General features: G+C 37.6%; 1 protein-coding gene across 1 annotated transcript in view; it reads right to left on the minus strand.

The window, feature by feature from the left end:
* The window catches only part of LOC126297653 (RUN domain-containing protein 1), a 162,405-nt gene extending 153,674 nt beyond the window's left edge, over positions 1–8,731 (minus strand). Inside the window, exons 1-2 of the mRNA XM_049988736.1 lie at positions 8,465–8,731; positions 1,825–1,918 (exon numbers count right to left, since the gene is read on the minus strand). Of these exons, the coding sequence (XP_049844693.1) occupies positions 1,825–1,918; positions 8,465–8,586 (216 nt within the window). The 5' untranslated portion in view covers positions 8,587–8,731. The remainder of the gene's footprint in view (positions 1–1,824; positions 1,919–8,464) is intronic.
* Between the last annotated feature and the right edge of the window lie 5,394 nt (positions 8,732–14,125).

Below are 14,125 nucleotides of genomic sequence, written 5' to 3' on the forward strand. Positions count from 1 at the left end.
TGACTGAGCATTATACCATATGATCATAGCTGGTAGCAAAATAAAGTAATTTATATCAGCAGACAATAGTGTTTACTACATGCCCTTCTGTAAATACCAAAAGTAATTAATATTTTGGAACACCAGTAAGCTGCTCAGTGAATACAATGATCAATGACAACTAGTTTCTGATCATACCCACATAATACAGGGCAGTATAGCAAAAACAAACAGGAGTTTATACAGGCAGCGTACAGTGTATGTGAAGTGTAGGATAATATCATACATTGGTTCGATATTATAACACATAAAAAAGTGCTCTAGTAAATATAATTATTCCCATTTTTTAAAAAAAATTTATAAGATCAGTTTTCTGCAGGTCAACTGAACCAACCAGTGCTGAACAACAGCTTAGTACTTTGACATAATGGTGAAGTGGCACTTAACGTCATACACTTGCACACAGAAAGAAAATGGAAAACTGATATTTTCTTTGCATCTATATTAGTTGTCAATAAAATTCTTCTGGGTTAGAGACCGCATTGTCATTTATAAAATTCCAACGTTTCGGCGTCTGTTGCATGACGCCTTCCTCAGGGTGTGTTGCTAACAGTTAGCAACACACCCTGAGGAAGGCGTCTTGCAACAGACGCCGAAACGTTGGAATTTTATAAATGACAATGCGGTCTCTAACCCAGAAGAATTTTATTTGTCAATAACACACCCTGTTAGCAACACACCCTGAGGAAGGCATCTTGCAACAGATGCCGAAACGTTGGAATTTTATAAATGACAATGCGGTCTCTAACCCAGAAGAATTTTATTGACATTGACAACGGCCGCGGAAGCCTACGGTTACATTTATATTAGTTGTTGGAATGTAGGTTTTAGTGAGAGACTGATCTGTAATGAAGCACAGGGTACAGGTTAAGCAGTAAGGGGACAATCTGGTCATGTGTTGGCGAAGCCAACGAAAGTGAATGTAAAAATCGTAGATGTGGTGAGATAAAGATCTGCAGCTTAGCCCAATGTTCAGGCTAAGTCGAAAGGTGGCTCTCTTACTGTGAGTTGGCAAACCAGTGTACTGAACACTTAAGTTAAACCTTAATTACTGCTATAGTTTCCCTGATTCAGCTCCATTGAAGATTAAACCCTAAAAGCGAGAAAAAATGTTGCTAAATTTTTGTTATGAGTTGTTATGGCACATGTTAAATCCCACTGAGGTACCCAGGGAAAGGTGAAATTCAGTACACTTGACAATAAAAATGTATTACAAATCTACAATGAACTATATTAACATAAAGCAATGCAATAATTGGTATTTATTTATTCATTTATTTAATCCATGTGATCTGACAGTACACAAAGTGTTACAGATGTCAGACAAAATTTTTTAACATTGCTAAACTCTATTGTGGGTAGATTACGGTATTGTAATACACTGCAACAGACTGACTAAGTTACCTTCACTGAACAGTTTATGTTTTGCACTTAAACATAACCAGCAAGATTACTTTTCTAAGTATTCTTTTACATAGTAAAAAGTGACACAACGAATAGGACTTCACAACTTTACTAAACTGAATGTTCTGAATCTGTTGTCTTCAGTAGACTTTATATGTATGGGGAAGTTGTCGAACAGCTGGATGCCCACGTGGAATGTTCCCTTTTGTCAAAGTTGAGTGTTTTCACGTAACACAAGCAGATTTGGGTTTATTCTGGTGCTGCGTTTGGTAAAAATACTAACAGCATTAGCAAGTGTGCAATATACTGAGGATCAATTCTAAATTTTGTCACTTCTGAACAATAGCTGACAAAGAATGTTGAATCTCTGAAGATACTCACTTGTGCAAAATGTGTTGTCAGAGATATAAGTGCACTATTAAGTGACTCATGCTGTTCCTCAAGATCTCGCAACCTTTTCTCTTCTGGTGTAAACCTGAAGACAAAAGGAAATATGTAATTTTCACACTAACTAAGGTAACAGGCTAAAATTTTAAATTCTCGGATGAAGAAATTATAAGTATAATGAAGTAATTTTACCCACATACGTGGCACTTGGGCCATTTCAACAATAAGAAAAACAAAAAAAATATGCTGAAAGTCGGATAATGTATGTTTGAGAATTATACATGAGATACTCAATGTTGGTGGTATACAAATATCCATATGCAAGTTTGACAGATGAAATGCTGGATCTACAACATGGTAATGTACAGCCAAGACTCGCTTGTATACATGCTCATATGACATTTCATAATGATGTGGAACATGCCAGTTTAACATAAATTTTCATTACACACAAAATGTACACACGCAAGAATGGGACCAACAACGACTGAACAGACATGACAGAAGTGCAACCCTTCCATAAATTGCTGTAGATTTCAATGTTGGGCCATCAACAATAGTCAGTGTGCAAACCATTCAACAAAACATCATCAATTTGGGCTTTTGGAGACGAAGGCCCACTCGTGTACCCTTGATGACTGCACAACACAAAGCTTTACGCCTTACCTGGGCTCGTCATTGGACTGTTGATGACTAGGAACATGTAGCCTGGTCGGAAGAGTCACATTTAAAATTGTATTAAGTGGATGGACATGTACGCGTGTTGATACAATCTCATGAATCCATGAACTCAATGTCAGCAGGGGACTGTTCAAGGTGGTGGAGGCTCTGTAATGGTGTGGGGCATGTGCAGTTGGAGTGATATGGGACCCCTGATATGTCTAGATACGACTCTGACAGGTGACATGTATGATAGCATCCTGTCTGATCACCTGCATCCATTCATGTTCACTGTGCATTCCGGAGGACTTGGGTAATTCCAGCAGGACAACATGACACCCCACACATCCAGAAGTGCTACAGAATGGCTCCAGGAATGCTCTTCTGAGTTGAAAGACTTTTGCTCGCCATCAAACTCCCCAGACATAAACATTATTGAGCATATCAGGGATACCTTCCAACATGCTGGTCATTTCAGAAGAGAACCCCCCCCCCCCCTCCCCTCGCCGGTACTCTTACGGATTTATGGACAGCCCTGCAGGAATCATGGTGTCAATTCCCTTCAGAAATTAGTCAAGTCCATGCAACACCATGCTGCAGCACTTCTGCGTGCTCACGGGGATCCTACACAATATTAGGCAGGTGCACCAGTTTCTTTGGGTCTTCAGTGTGTGTATATTTTACACACTATATTTTTCAGTTAGTACTTCATATCTAAGATTCGTCTGTTGAGCAGAAGTAGTGGTCATTCAGAAAGTTTTTTTTTTCCTTTTTTTTTTTTTTTAATGTTGGTTGGCATCTGTCAGACTTCTAATGATATTGGGCAAATTGTGAATTGTATTTTATTCATCTCAAGAAGTACATTTGCAATCCATTTGGTTTGCAGACAGGAGACACGCCAAACATTTTTAATACAGTTACAATGATTTTTACACTAATTAATAATAGCATGACATTAAATAATAGCACTTTAAATACATTTCTTGGAACATGTAACACACTGTATTCAGCTCAAATTTCTAGTCTGTCCTGCATGAATTCATCCACTGAGTAATAACAGTTCAATGTCAGTACCTCGTATAACTTTCTTTCAAGTGGACTTAAATTCATCTGCATCAACTTGTTCCCTTTTAATGTATTACAAATTTTCATTCCCATGAATTGAGGTCCCTGGGCATACAGTCTGAGGCAGTGGATGGGGAGAAAAATAAGTCTTTGTTTCTAGTATGATGATGGACAAAACAGTTTCCCTTAACTAATTCACATCTGCTGTACAAAAATACAATAATCGCATATATATGTATAGGGATGGCAGAGTTGATATTTTAAGTTTTCTAAATAATGTACGACATGGTTCTTTATGACTTGCAGTGCGCATATTTCACATGATTTTTTTCTGTATTTTTAGTATCCGCAATACGCTTGTTGAGTTACCCCAAAAAAGTAGCTCTCATACGCCACTTTTCATGTGTCCATGTCAGCTGCGGTTGATAATATTTGCATTGCAAATGCAAAGCTGCTCAGTTTGTTTGCTAGGTATTTAAAGTGTGCCTGCAAGCTAACATTTTGACCTACATTTAAACGTAAGAATTTGACTGAGTCAACTTCTTCTATATCCTGACTGTTGTGAACAATCTTAACCTGCTCACATTTTGACTGATTGGTTTTGAATTGTATCATGTGAGTCTTAGATAAGTTTAAACTCAACCCATTTAGCTGAACCAAGTTTCTAAGGTACTGAGAGTAATGATCACAGATTTGGGAATTTTTTCCAAATCCTGATCTTCAACTAAGAAAGAAGTATCATCTGTGAACAGAACTCATGGAGAGCTGATATTTAATGGCAAGTCATTGGCAAAGAAGAGAAATTAGACTGGGCCTGATATGGAGCCTTGTGGAACACCCAGAGATTTATTTATTTTCAGTCAGAAAAATAATATGTGGTGTTTAAAGGGATACTGACTCTTTGCTTTCTGTTTGATAAGTAGATTGAAGCCATTATAGGGCAGTGCCACTTATGCCATACTTTTCAAGTTTGTAAATAAGCAATGCTTGGTTTACAGAATGAAACGTCTTTGTGAGGTCGCAGAGAATTCCTGCCACCTTATTTCTCTTGTCTCATGATGCACTTATCTTCTCAATGAAACTGGTCGTTGCATCAATGGTGTTTTTCCAAACTGATTTTTTAGAATAACAGAATATTTTGCAATGACGTTTGGGATATGGGCAACAGCATGTTTTTCAAATATTTCAGATATGATTGGGAGAATTGAGGCAACACAATAATTTTCCGTGATCTCTCATGATCCCTTCTTGAAGAGTGGTTTGACTTAAGCATATTTCAGTACCTGTAGGAAACTGCCCTCTTCAAAACACTGATTTATTATTGTGAACTACTTTAGTAACTTTGGAGGCAATTCCAACCCAACTTGAAGATTTTTTGTTTCTTCTTGTTAGAATAGCATTTTCTACTTCCTCCACAGAAACTTTTAAGGATTTTGTAAAGTTTTCAGAGATTCCACTTAGTCCAAAGGGATTTACTTTGTTGAGTTAATTTATTACACCCACATCAGACATTGCTACATTTATAAAGAATTCATTAAAGTACTCTGGTATTTGAGTTGGACTTACAACAGCATTTACTTCAATGTCAATTTTTGAAATTCCTTGGTTACAGGCTTTAATGCCTAACTCAGATTTAATGACTGAGCACATACGCTTTGTCTTATTTTTATGATTTAAAATTAGCCTGTTTTGCTGCCTTGACGTCTCTTAAAAATGGTTTTATAGAGTCTAACATATCCAAAGAAATAAATTTTTTTTTTTTGTACTTTAGTTTTCTGTGCAGCTGCCTTTTCCTTACACTGGAAATTTTTATGCCTCGAGTAATCCACTTTAATTTATTTCTCATTTTATTTCTGCGGAGTTTAGGTGAAAATGTTTCATTAAAGACACCAAGAAAACTATTTAGGAATTTCCGAAAGTTTTCATCACTTGAGATAGAATATCAAAAGGCCATGTTTTCTCTTTTAGCTTCTTACCAAATATCAGCAAGTTTTCTTTGTTAAAATTCCTGCTCATATGGATTCTCATATGTTCCTGTCAGTCTGTGACAGCTCAATGAACAATGCACAATTATCTGAAATACCTAGACCTAGGCAGAATTTATATACATCTTCACATACATAATTAGTTAGAACGTTGTCAATACAGGTTGCTGATTGGCCATAGTCTCCGACAGGTTCAAAGAAATTCAATTTGAAACCATATTTCTATACTAAGTCATTGAATCCTGAAGCGTAGCTACTATCACATGTGATATCAATATTAAATGACCAAAGATTTTTGTGGCAGCGTCATTCACCCCTTTCGGTGTCAAAGTCAAATTTAACCCACAATATTGATGATCGTCTTTTTTTTCTAGTGTTGTAGCTGTGCACTTTGCTATTACTTTTGAATTGGGATGGGTTATTAATAACATATTTCATAACTGAATATACATGTTATGTAGATACTGTGAATATCCTGAGTTTTTTTAGATAAATGTCTGCAAGGTGATCTTTGATGGGCTTCAGCTATTGTCCTGATTACACACTATTGTGCAAAGAATACTTTTTCTCTTAATGATGAATTATCCCAAAATATGATGCCATACGAAAACAGTGAATGGATATAGGCAGAGCAAGCTAATTTACTGATATGTTTATCACCAAAATTTGCAATAACTCTAACAGCGTAAGTACCTGAACCTAATAGTTTTAGCAGATCATCAATGTGTTTCTTCCAGTCCAATTTCCCATAAATGCACACATCCACATATTTTTAATATTCTGCCTTGTAAAAAAAACCTCTGTTCAAAGTCTATGTTTATCAATCGTGTTATACCATTTACTGCACATAACTGTATATAACATGTTTTCTCAAAATTTGGTGAGAGTCCATTTGCAGAGAACCACTAAATAATTTTCTGAAAGACATTATTTATAATTTCTTCAGCTAATTCTTGTTTGTTGGATGTGATGACTATACTTGTAGCACCTCATTTTCACAAATATGTGAAGCTACTGTTGAATCTATTACTTCTTTAAGAATTTTGGATAAAGCTGTCAGAAGGGAGATTGGGTGGTAGTTGTTAGCATCAGACCTCTCTCTTTTTTTATGCAATGATTTAACAATAGTATATTTCAGTCTATCAGGAAAAATGCCCTCTTTCAGTGAGCTACTACACATATGACTGAGAAGCCTAGTTTTCTGTTGGGAACAAGATTTTCGCGCTCTGTTGGAAATGCTATCAATTCCATGTGAGCTTTATTTTTGATCAAATTTTCTAATTTCAGTAGGAGAGGTGGCTTTAATTTCAATTTTATCAAATTGCTTGAGCATTGTCTCTTCCATATACAGCCCTGCATTTTCTAATGAATAGCTGAATTCTATTTTCTCTACAATACTTAAAAATGATTATTAAAAATATTTTCTAGTCCTGACTTTTTGTTAAGAAACTTTTCATTGTGTTTGATAGAAAAACAAGCTTCCTGTGCTCTTGGTTGCCCTGTTTGCCTTTTAACAATATTCCAAATTGTTCTAATTTCAGACAGAATGCACATAATTCTGGATTTTTAATAAGTTTTCTTAATACAGTGCAGAGTTTTATAATGTTTGACTGTTTCTGGATCATTACTCCTTCTAGTTATAATATATATTTCCAATTTCTGTTTACTAGATATTTTCATCCCTTTAGTAAGCCAAGGCTTTTTAGATGGTTTCTTAGAATTACGCTTCACTGTTTTCTTCAGGAAAAAATTAATTGAACACATTAATTTGGAGGACTATTTTGCATTACTGTATATGTCATATACTGTAACTAGCTGTGTGTCATGATCAGACAGACAATTCTTAAGAGGGAAAGTTTTTATTTGATAAAATTAAGCTAGGCCTATAAAAACATTGTACATCAGTGTGCTGCTTTCCTGTACCAACGAGTAAGAAAAGCAATAACTGACATCATATTGAAAGAATCAAGTATAACTTCAAGATCAAGGTTTCTATCTGTCTCTTCCAGAAAATCGACATTGAAATCCCTAAAAATATTAATTTGCTTCCCTCTGTCTGACAGATAGCACAACAAAGAATCCAAGTTTTTCAAAAAGGTGAATATTTCCCAAAGGGCACCTATACACTGCTACAATTATAAAAGTACTATTATTTAGTTAAAACTCACACATACACTTGCTTCTATATGTTCCTCTATACAATTTTTTTGTTTCTAAATTTTTCAGACTATGAGAAGTTTTAACACATATGGCAACTCTTCCTCTCTCCGTGTTGTGTGTCTATTTACATGTGCTGGAAGCTAATATTCACCTACATTTACCCTTTCCGTACCAGTGACTATATGATGTTCAGACATGCATAGAACATATATTCCAACCTCAGTTTCTAAAACTTCTACACAAATAAGTTGCTCATCTACTTTGTTTTCTAGTCCCCTGATATTCTGCTTAAATATACTAACATTGCTTTTGACTGTAATTTTATGCGAATCTTGTGACATACTGACATTATTTTTCACTGTACCTTTAAGAGAATCTTGTAATATTTTAGCACCTCTAGTACCTGCCTGTCTGAGCTTATCATTAAGCTTAATTTCATTCGTGTTGAATGAAGCAATGTGCAATTCAACAATTCTGTATAGTCTTTTCGCGATTACAAAGGTAATGTGAGCAGTATCGAGGCTTGGCAATATCTACGATCGTCATTCATATGCTGCGTTTTTTAAAATTTCTTTTAAAAGAAAAACAGTTTAAGAAAACACGGTGTTAATAAATACAATACTTCATCCAGCCGAATTATTAAAAAACGAAATTACGCATCCGCGACGCCCGTCATGGCTCTGTATTAGGTTACTAACAGAATTACAAAAGATACTAAACCGAGTAAACGTTTTCATTTCTTAGTAGGGCTAGCAGACGCTCACCTGCAATCGTTCTGTCCACATGAAACTGTTTCGTCATCGAGTTCATTAGCACCAACGGGCGGCCACCTTTCACCAGGTCTGAATTCTGAAATATCCGTACAATCACTTCCCTCATCACACATTATTAGTCACTAAAAATTTAAGAATCTATAACTTTCATCGCAGATTATTTCGAAACAATATAAACATAACAAACACCAGCATAAAGAGACCACATTAAGAAACGTCAAACCATATGGCAAAGAGTTTCATCTAGATATGTATACGTGTCAGTATGTAAACAAACACACATTTGTTTCAGAAAATCAAATATTTTCAGTTGCTTAATAACGAACTCAGAATTGGATGTTAGTCTATGGACTGGTAACTTTTGTGACCAATTCTTCAAATAAGTCTCGTGAAAGCATGTTCTTGATGTTACGTATAAATGACATAAATTGAAAACCAGCCCGCTGGCAACGATATGCTTGCGCAAATACCTGTACAAAAATCTGTGCAGTTAAAAATTTGCTGCAGATATGATGTGTTCAAATGACAAAAGTTCACATCCGTTGCTCGCCCACCGTGTGTCGGTCTCTAAAAGAAATGCAGCGGCAAGCGATTAGGCTGCCGCAATCTCAAAAGTTAATTTCCTTTATTCAGAAATTCGTAATAGAGGACATTCAGATATGGTCTGTGATCGCAGCTTCTGTTGCAAACAAATGCAAGAATCAGCAAGACCAAGCAAAATGGCTCACAATCTCTCATATAATACTGAAAAATATGAGGAGAGCAATTACAGCACATATGCGTCTGACGCTAAGATACCTGGCAACAGGGCATGTGAAGTTATTTACGATGCCCTGAAAGAGGATTTCACGAAGGCAACTAAAATACCGAAGTTGTAGTAGAGTGGCGTAGTCATTGCCACTGGAAACATGTTTCTGTTGGAAACATTGTTTCCTGCTGTGTTTCGCAAACGTTTCCAACTTCTTGTCTCTGGTATTGTCCACATTAGCGGGAAAGATGTTTCGTTGTGCATTCACAACATCAGCAATGTTATTTGTCTACTGCGATGTCTATTGACGAGGAAACTAATCATATGTGGCGCTGTACTGTTAATACTGGAAGGTGGAAAAATTAGCGTGTAGCTTCACTGGCCGGGTGGCCCCTTACAGGGCAGATCCGGCCGCCTTGGTGCAGGTCTTATTACATTCGACGCCACATTGGGCGTCCTGCGCGCCGGATGGGGATGAAATGATAATGAAAACAACAGAACAACCAGTTCCTGAGAGGAGAAAATCCCCAACCCAGCCAGGAATAGAACCTGGGCCCCTGAAGACGGCAATTCTTCACGCTGACCATTCAGCTATCGGGGCGGACAGTACTGGAACGTGAACGGAAAGTGGGCGAAAACGCACTATAGAACAACTGGCGGATATAACTTGTTACGGTAACTAAATACTGAAGACGACTCTGATTTCCGTAACTTCACTCGGATGTTATATACCAATTTTGAATTTCTGACAGATATAGTAGCACTTTTTTTTTTAAGACACATATTTCAGGAAGACAATTACAGTCAACCAAAGACTTTTTGTTACTCTTCGTTTACTGGCAACAGGAAATTCATTTCAGACCCTGGCCTATTATTTCACATTTCGAAGGAAGCTAGATCTGAAATAGTACCTGAAGTTTGTGGAGTGCTGATGGGAGTACTGAAGGAGTAGGTAAAGGCAAGTAACTGAAAAGCACAGGTAAATATACGTCATTTTTATTCTTTAGGAATCATCTCGCATATCATTAAAAATAATTCTTGACTGTGTCGTCAGTGTCGGCATTGCTTATTAATGTGACAGGAGAATCAACACTTCCAGTTGATTCCCCTGACACATTTAACCCACTGACGACTGCAAACGTTCTAAATGATCTACTTCTTCTTGCGTTACTATAATCGTTAGCTTCATTATTGCTCTCGCTCGCTGTGATTGCAGCAGGTTTCACAGAACGACTGCAGTGTAGTGGCGCTTTGTCTTCTTATCTCTTAAGAACGTTCTTTAGTAATTCTGTGACAACATTATGTGCTCTACTGTCCTGCTTCCCAACCGCTCGTCTTACTAGAAAGGTGGAGGAGTTGATGTTGGAGGCCAGCAACGGCCTCTTCGCCTTCAATTTCTCCAAACAAAATTCCTCTGCTAAAATCTGAAATGAAATTTCTTTCTTTCATATGCCAGCGACTGTAAACGATGGCGTGAAACATTATGTAAGTTCTCCCAAATCCATCATTGCCCCGTTGTGTGAGAGCAATTGATAGGAAGTGCATAATCTTATAGTGCCGTGTTGTTGTTGGGAGTCATTTAACATTGTGCTGCTTGTTGTCATTGACTCTTGCTACAACTATTCGTACGTAGATATTGGGCTGCCGAGAAAGAATTTTCGATGGTGGTGTATTCAAAAACTTGACCATAAGTTCAAATGGCTCTGAGCACTATGGGACTTAACTTCTGAGGGTCATCAGTCCCCTAGAAATTAGAACAACTTAAACCTAACTAACCTAAGGACATCACACACATCAATTCCCAAGGCAGGATTCGAACCTGCCAACGTAGCGGTCGCGCGGTTCCAGAGTGTAGCCCCTAGAACCGCTCGGCCACATCGGCCGGCTGACCATAAGTGAACTAAATGACAAAAAGGACCTGAAGTTGCCACAAGCTGAAAGCTTCTTTGGAGGGACAAAAGCCATACCATACGTTCTTGTGGTAGTTAACGCTTCTCCGCTACAGGAAAGTATTATGAAACTGTACGCAGGACGGCATGATAAAGGTTCGAAGGAAAGAACTTTTAATTACCGATTTTGAAGGGCAAGAATAGTTGTCGAGAACACATTCAGCATCATAGCTTCTACTTTTCGTCTGTTCTGAAAACCAATGTTGCTGCAGCCAGAGAAGGCATGAACAAACACATTTACAGTTGCGTGTCTCTACAATATTTTAAGACATAATGCTGGAGCAAGAAAGTGGTATAACGCATAACATAGCTTTGGTTCCTACGATATACAGAAAGGTGAGATGGTCGCAGGCACATGGAGACCAGATGACGCTGCATCGATTTTTACTGCACCTCAGAATATACCAGGGAATGCTTCCAACATGAACAAACAATTTTGATAGGATTTTTCAGGTTATTTTTTAAGCCCATGAGGAGGAAGTGTATCGTAACAAAATAACAATAGATGAATATTACTCTGTAGTACAAAATACAAATAAAGAAAAGCAACATATAGTTTTGGACCTTTTTCCCACTGCATCTGTTGTTTCTTCGGCTCGCGAACATCGTTGAGGATCTGCAGCAGCGCATATCCAAACCAACTACTTTTGTGTACCGTGTCAGCACCCCTGCCCGACCGTTCTCGTTCCTCGTCCATACGCCAGGGCAAGGGACTGTTATTTTTTTCGACGCACTCTTTCTTTATCTGAAAAATTGCAGCAATTCTAAGCAATGCATCGTGTGTTTTGTTTCTAATATTCCATAAACGTTCCTCCACCTGGTACAATGACATCAATTCTACAATCTGCTCTCTCGCCCATTCTACTTTTCTCTTGGAAAGCTTGATAACACCATTACAAAACAACGTGGTACAACTGTAAACAGCAGACTGCACAGTGCGACAAGAAAACGTACACTACCGCCTTGTAGTGGTGACGTGAGGTAGCTGGCATGAGACATCGTTTCCTTTGATCTCTGTACGGACACTTCTATGGATAGATGTTTCCATGTTCCGAAACATTTGAAGACATGTTTCTAGACAGCTTTGCAAACGGTGTCCACATCATATAGCGAAAACATGTTTCAAATTCAGTGTGGACGCGGCAGACACATTTCGCGCACCAGATTTGCGGCGGGCTCCACACGATGCCATGGGCTTTTCGTATCTGTGCACAAATCCCTACTGTTATACAACGATCTGTCTGCGCAGATGCGATATGCGCAGGTTTTTACGCAGACAGATCTTTGTGTGTGGACGGGCATTTATTGTGTTCAACGCGATATTCAAATTCATATTATGAAGATAGGGTGATATAATACTGAATGTAGGTGCGCCTACTATTGTTAGTATTGAAATGAATTCAATGAAATATACAGATGTGTGAGAGGAGTTACGATTATATCTCAATGTTATCACACTGCACACAATGTTGTCCATTACGAAATCTATTAAGGAGGTAGCTCATCGAGCCAAGGAGAAGGAAGACGTTAGTATGACTCATACTAGACAGATAAGGTGAAGTATTGACTATTTATAGACATTTAAACTATGAAACAATTTGATTATTATTTAAAACCTCAAAGACAAAAACTGAAGACAAATAATGTCATCAAAATATATCACAGTTTTGATTACAAATAAATCAGAAAATATCACCAAAGTTATGTAACTGTGTAGACAACATGCAGTAATAATAATTTTATTTGTCATTATCCTATTAGAGCAATACGCAATGTCTCACACATAGTAAAATACAATTGGTAATTCGAAAGTACAGTAGTTTTGTTATTACCTTTATGATATTATATTACAATTAATAAAGTCCTGTGATAAAGGTGAAAGGAAAAATTACACTGGATTATAGTTTAGTTGTGTGTATTATACTCCTGTGATGTCGCTCTGTACACTGATATTATGAGGGTAGGTAAGAGCTAAGCTCTGGGTTCTGTCTGCAGATATAAAGATCTACATGTACTCCTAGTCTGTTTTGCGGCATCGCCATGGGAACTCTAAGTGTGGGAGGCAGTCACAAAATGTTTCACCAAAATCGGAAAGTATAAAACAAAATACACACAAACAACATAGCATCTTTTGCAATAAAACAGAAACTTGTAGCAAAATCGGCACACCGTGCCTTTAAAAGTAACACTCAAAAATGCTTAAAGAAAAGACTTGTTAAACACACACATAGTGTCTGTTGTTTCCTTAGGCTTGTGAACATGTGCTTGCCAGAACCACGATAGCTGGTAAGCCCAGAGTATTGAGCAGAGAAATATTCAGCAATACATGGACCATATAAGGGAAAGAAACACAGCCTCAAAATGGCTCTAAGCAGTATGGGACTTAACATCTGAGGTCATCATCCCCTGGACTTAGAACTACTTAAACCTAACTAACCTAAGGACATCATGCGACCGTAGCAGCAGCGCGGTTCTGGACTGAAGCGACTAATCCGCTCGGCCACAGCGGCCGGCGAAACTCTGCCTGACGAAAACTGAAGTTGTCAAAAAGGGAAAGGAAATGAAATGAAACTTCAGTGGTTGAGAAAGTATGTGATATTATTTCAGTGCTTGTAAGATCGAGCCAAATTTCGAAAGAACTTGACTGTATGAGCCTGCTTATTAGCATGACATTACGCCCTTGGCCTGGATGCATCTAGTGGTTCTGTTGGTGGGGGTGTCACAAAGCTATTGTATCCTCTCATGAGGCAAGCTGGCCCACAACTGTTGTAACTGCTTATTCATGTACTATATACAGGCAGTGAGACATTTTTTACGTCTGATTCGACATCACACATATACCATCGGGACAGATCTGAATATTTTGCTGGCTACAAGAATAGTGATATGCAAAACTCAATGAAAACAATCGATCCAGTCAAATTTTAAGAAACAATCGACTCATTTGGCTGTAAT

The sequence above is a fragment of the Schistocerca gregaria genome, chromosome X (genome assembly GCF_023897955.1).
Source record: "Schistocerca gregaria isolate iqSchGreg1 chromosome X, iqSchGreg1.2, whole genome shotgun sequence".
Classification (NCBI taxonomy): domain Eukaryota; kingdom Metazoa; phylum Arthropoda; class Insecta; order Orthoptera; family Acrididae; genus Schistocerca; species Schistocerca gregaria.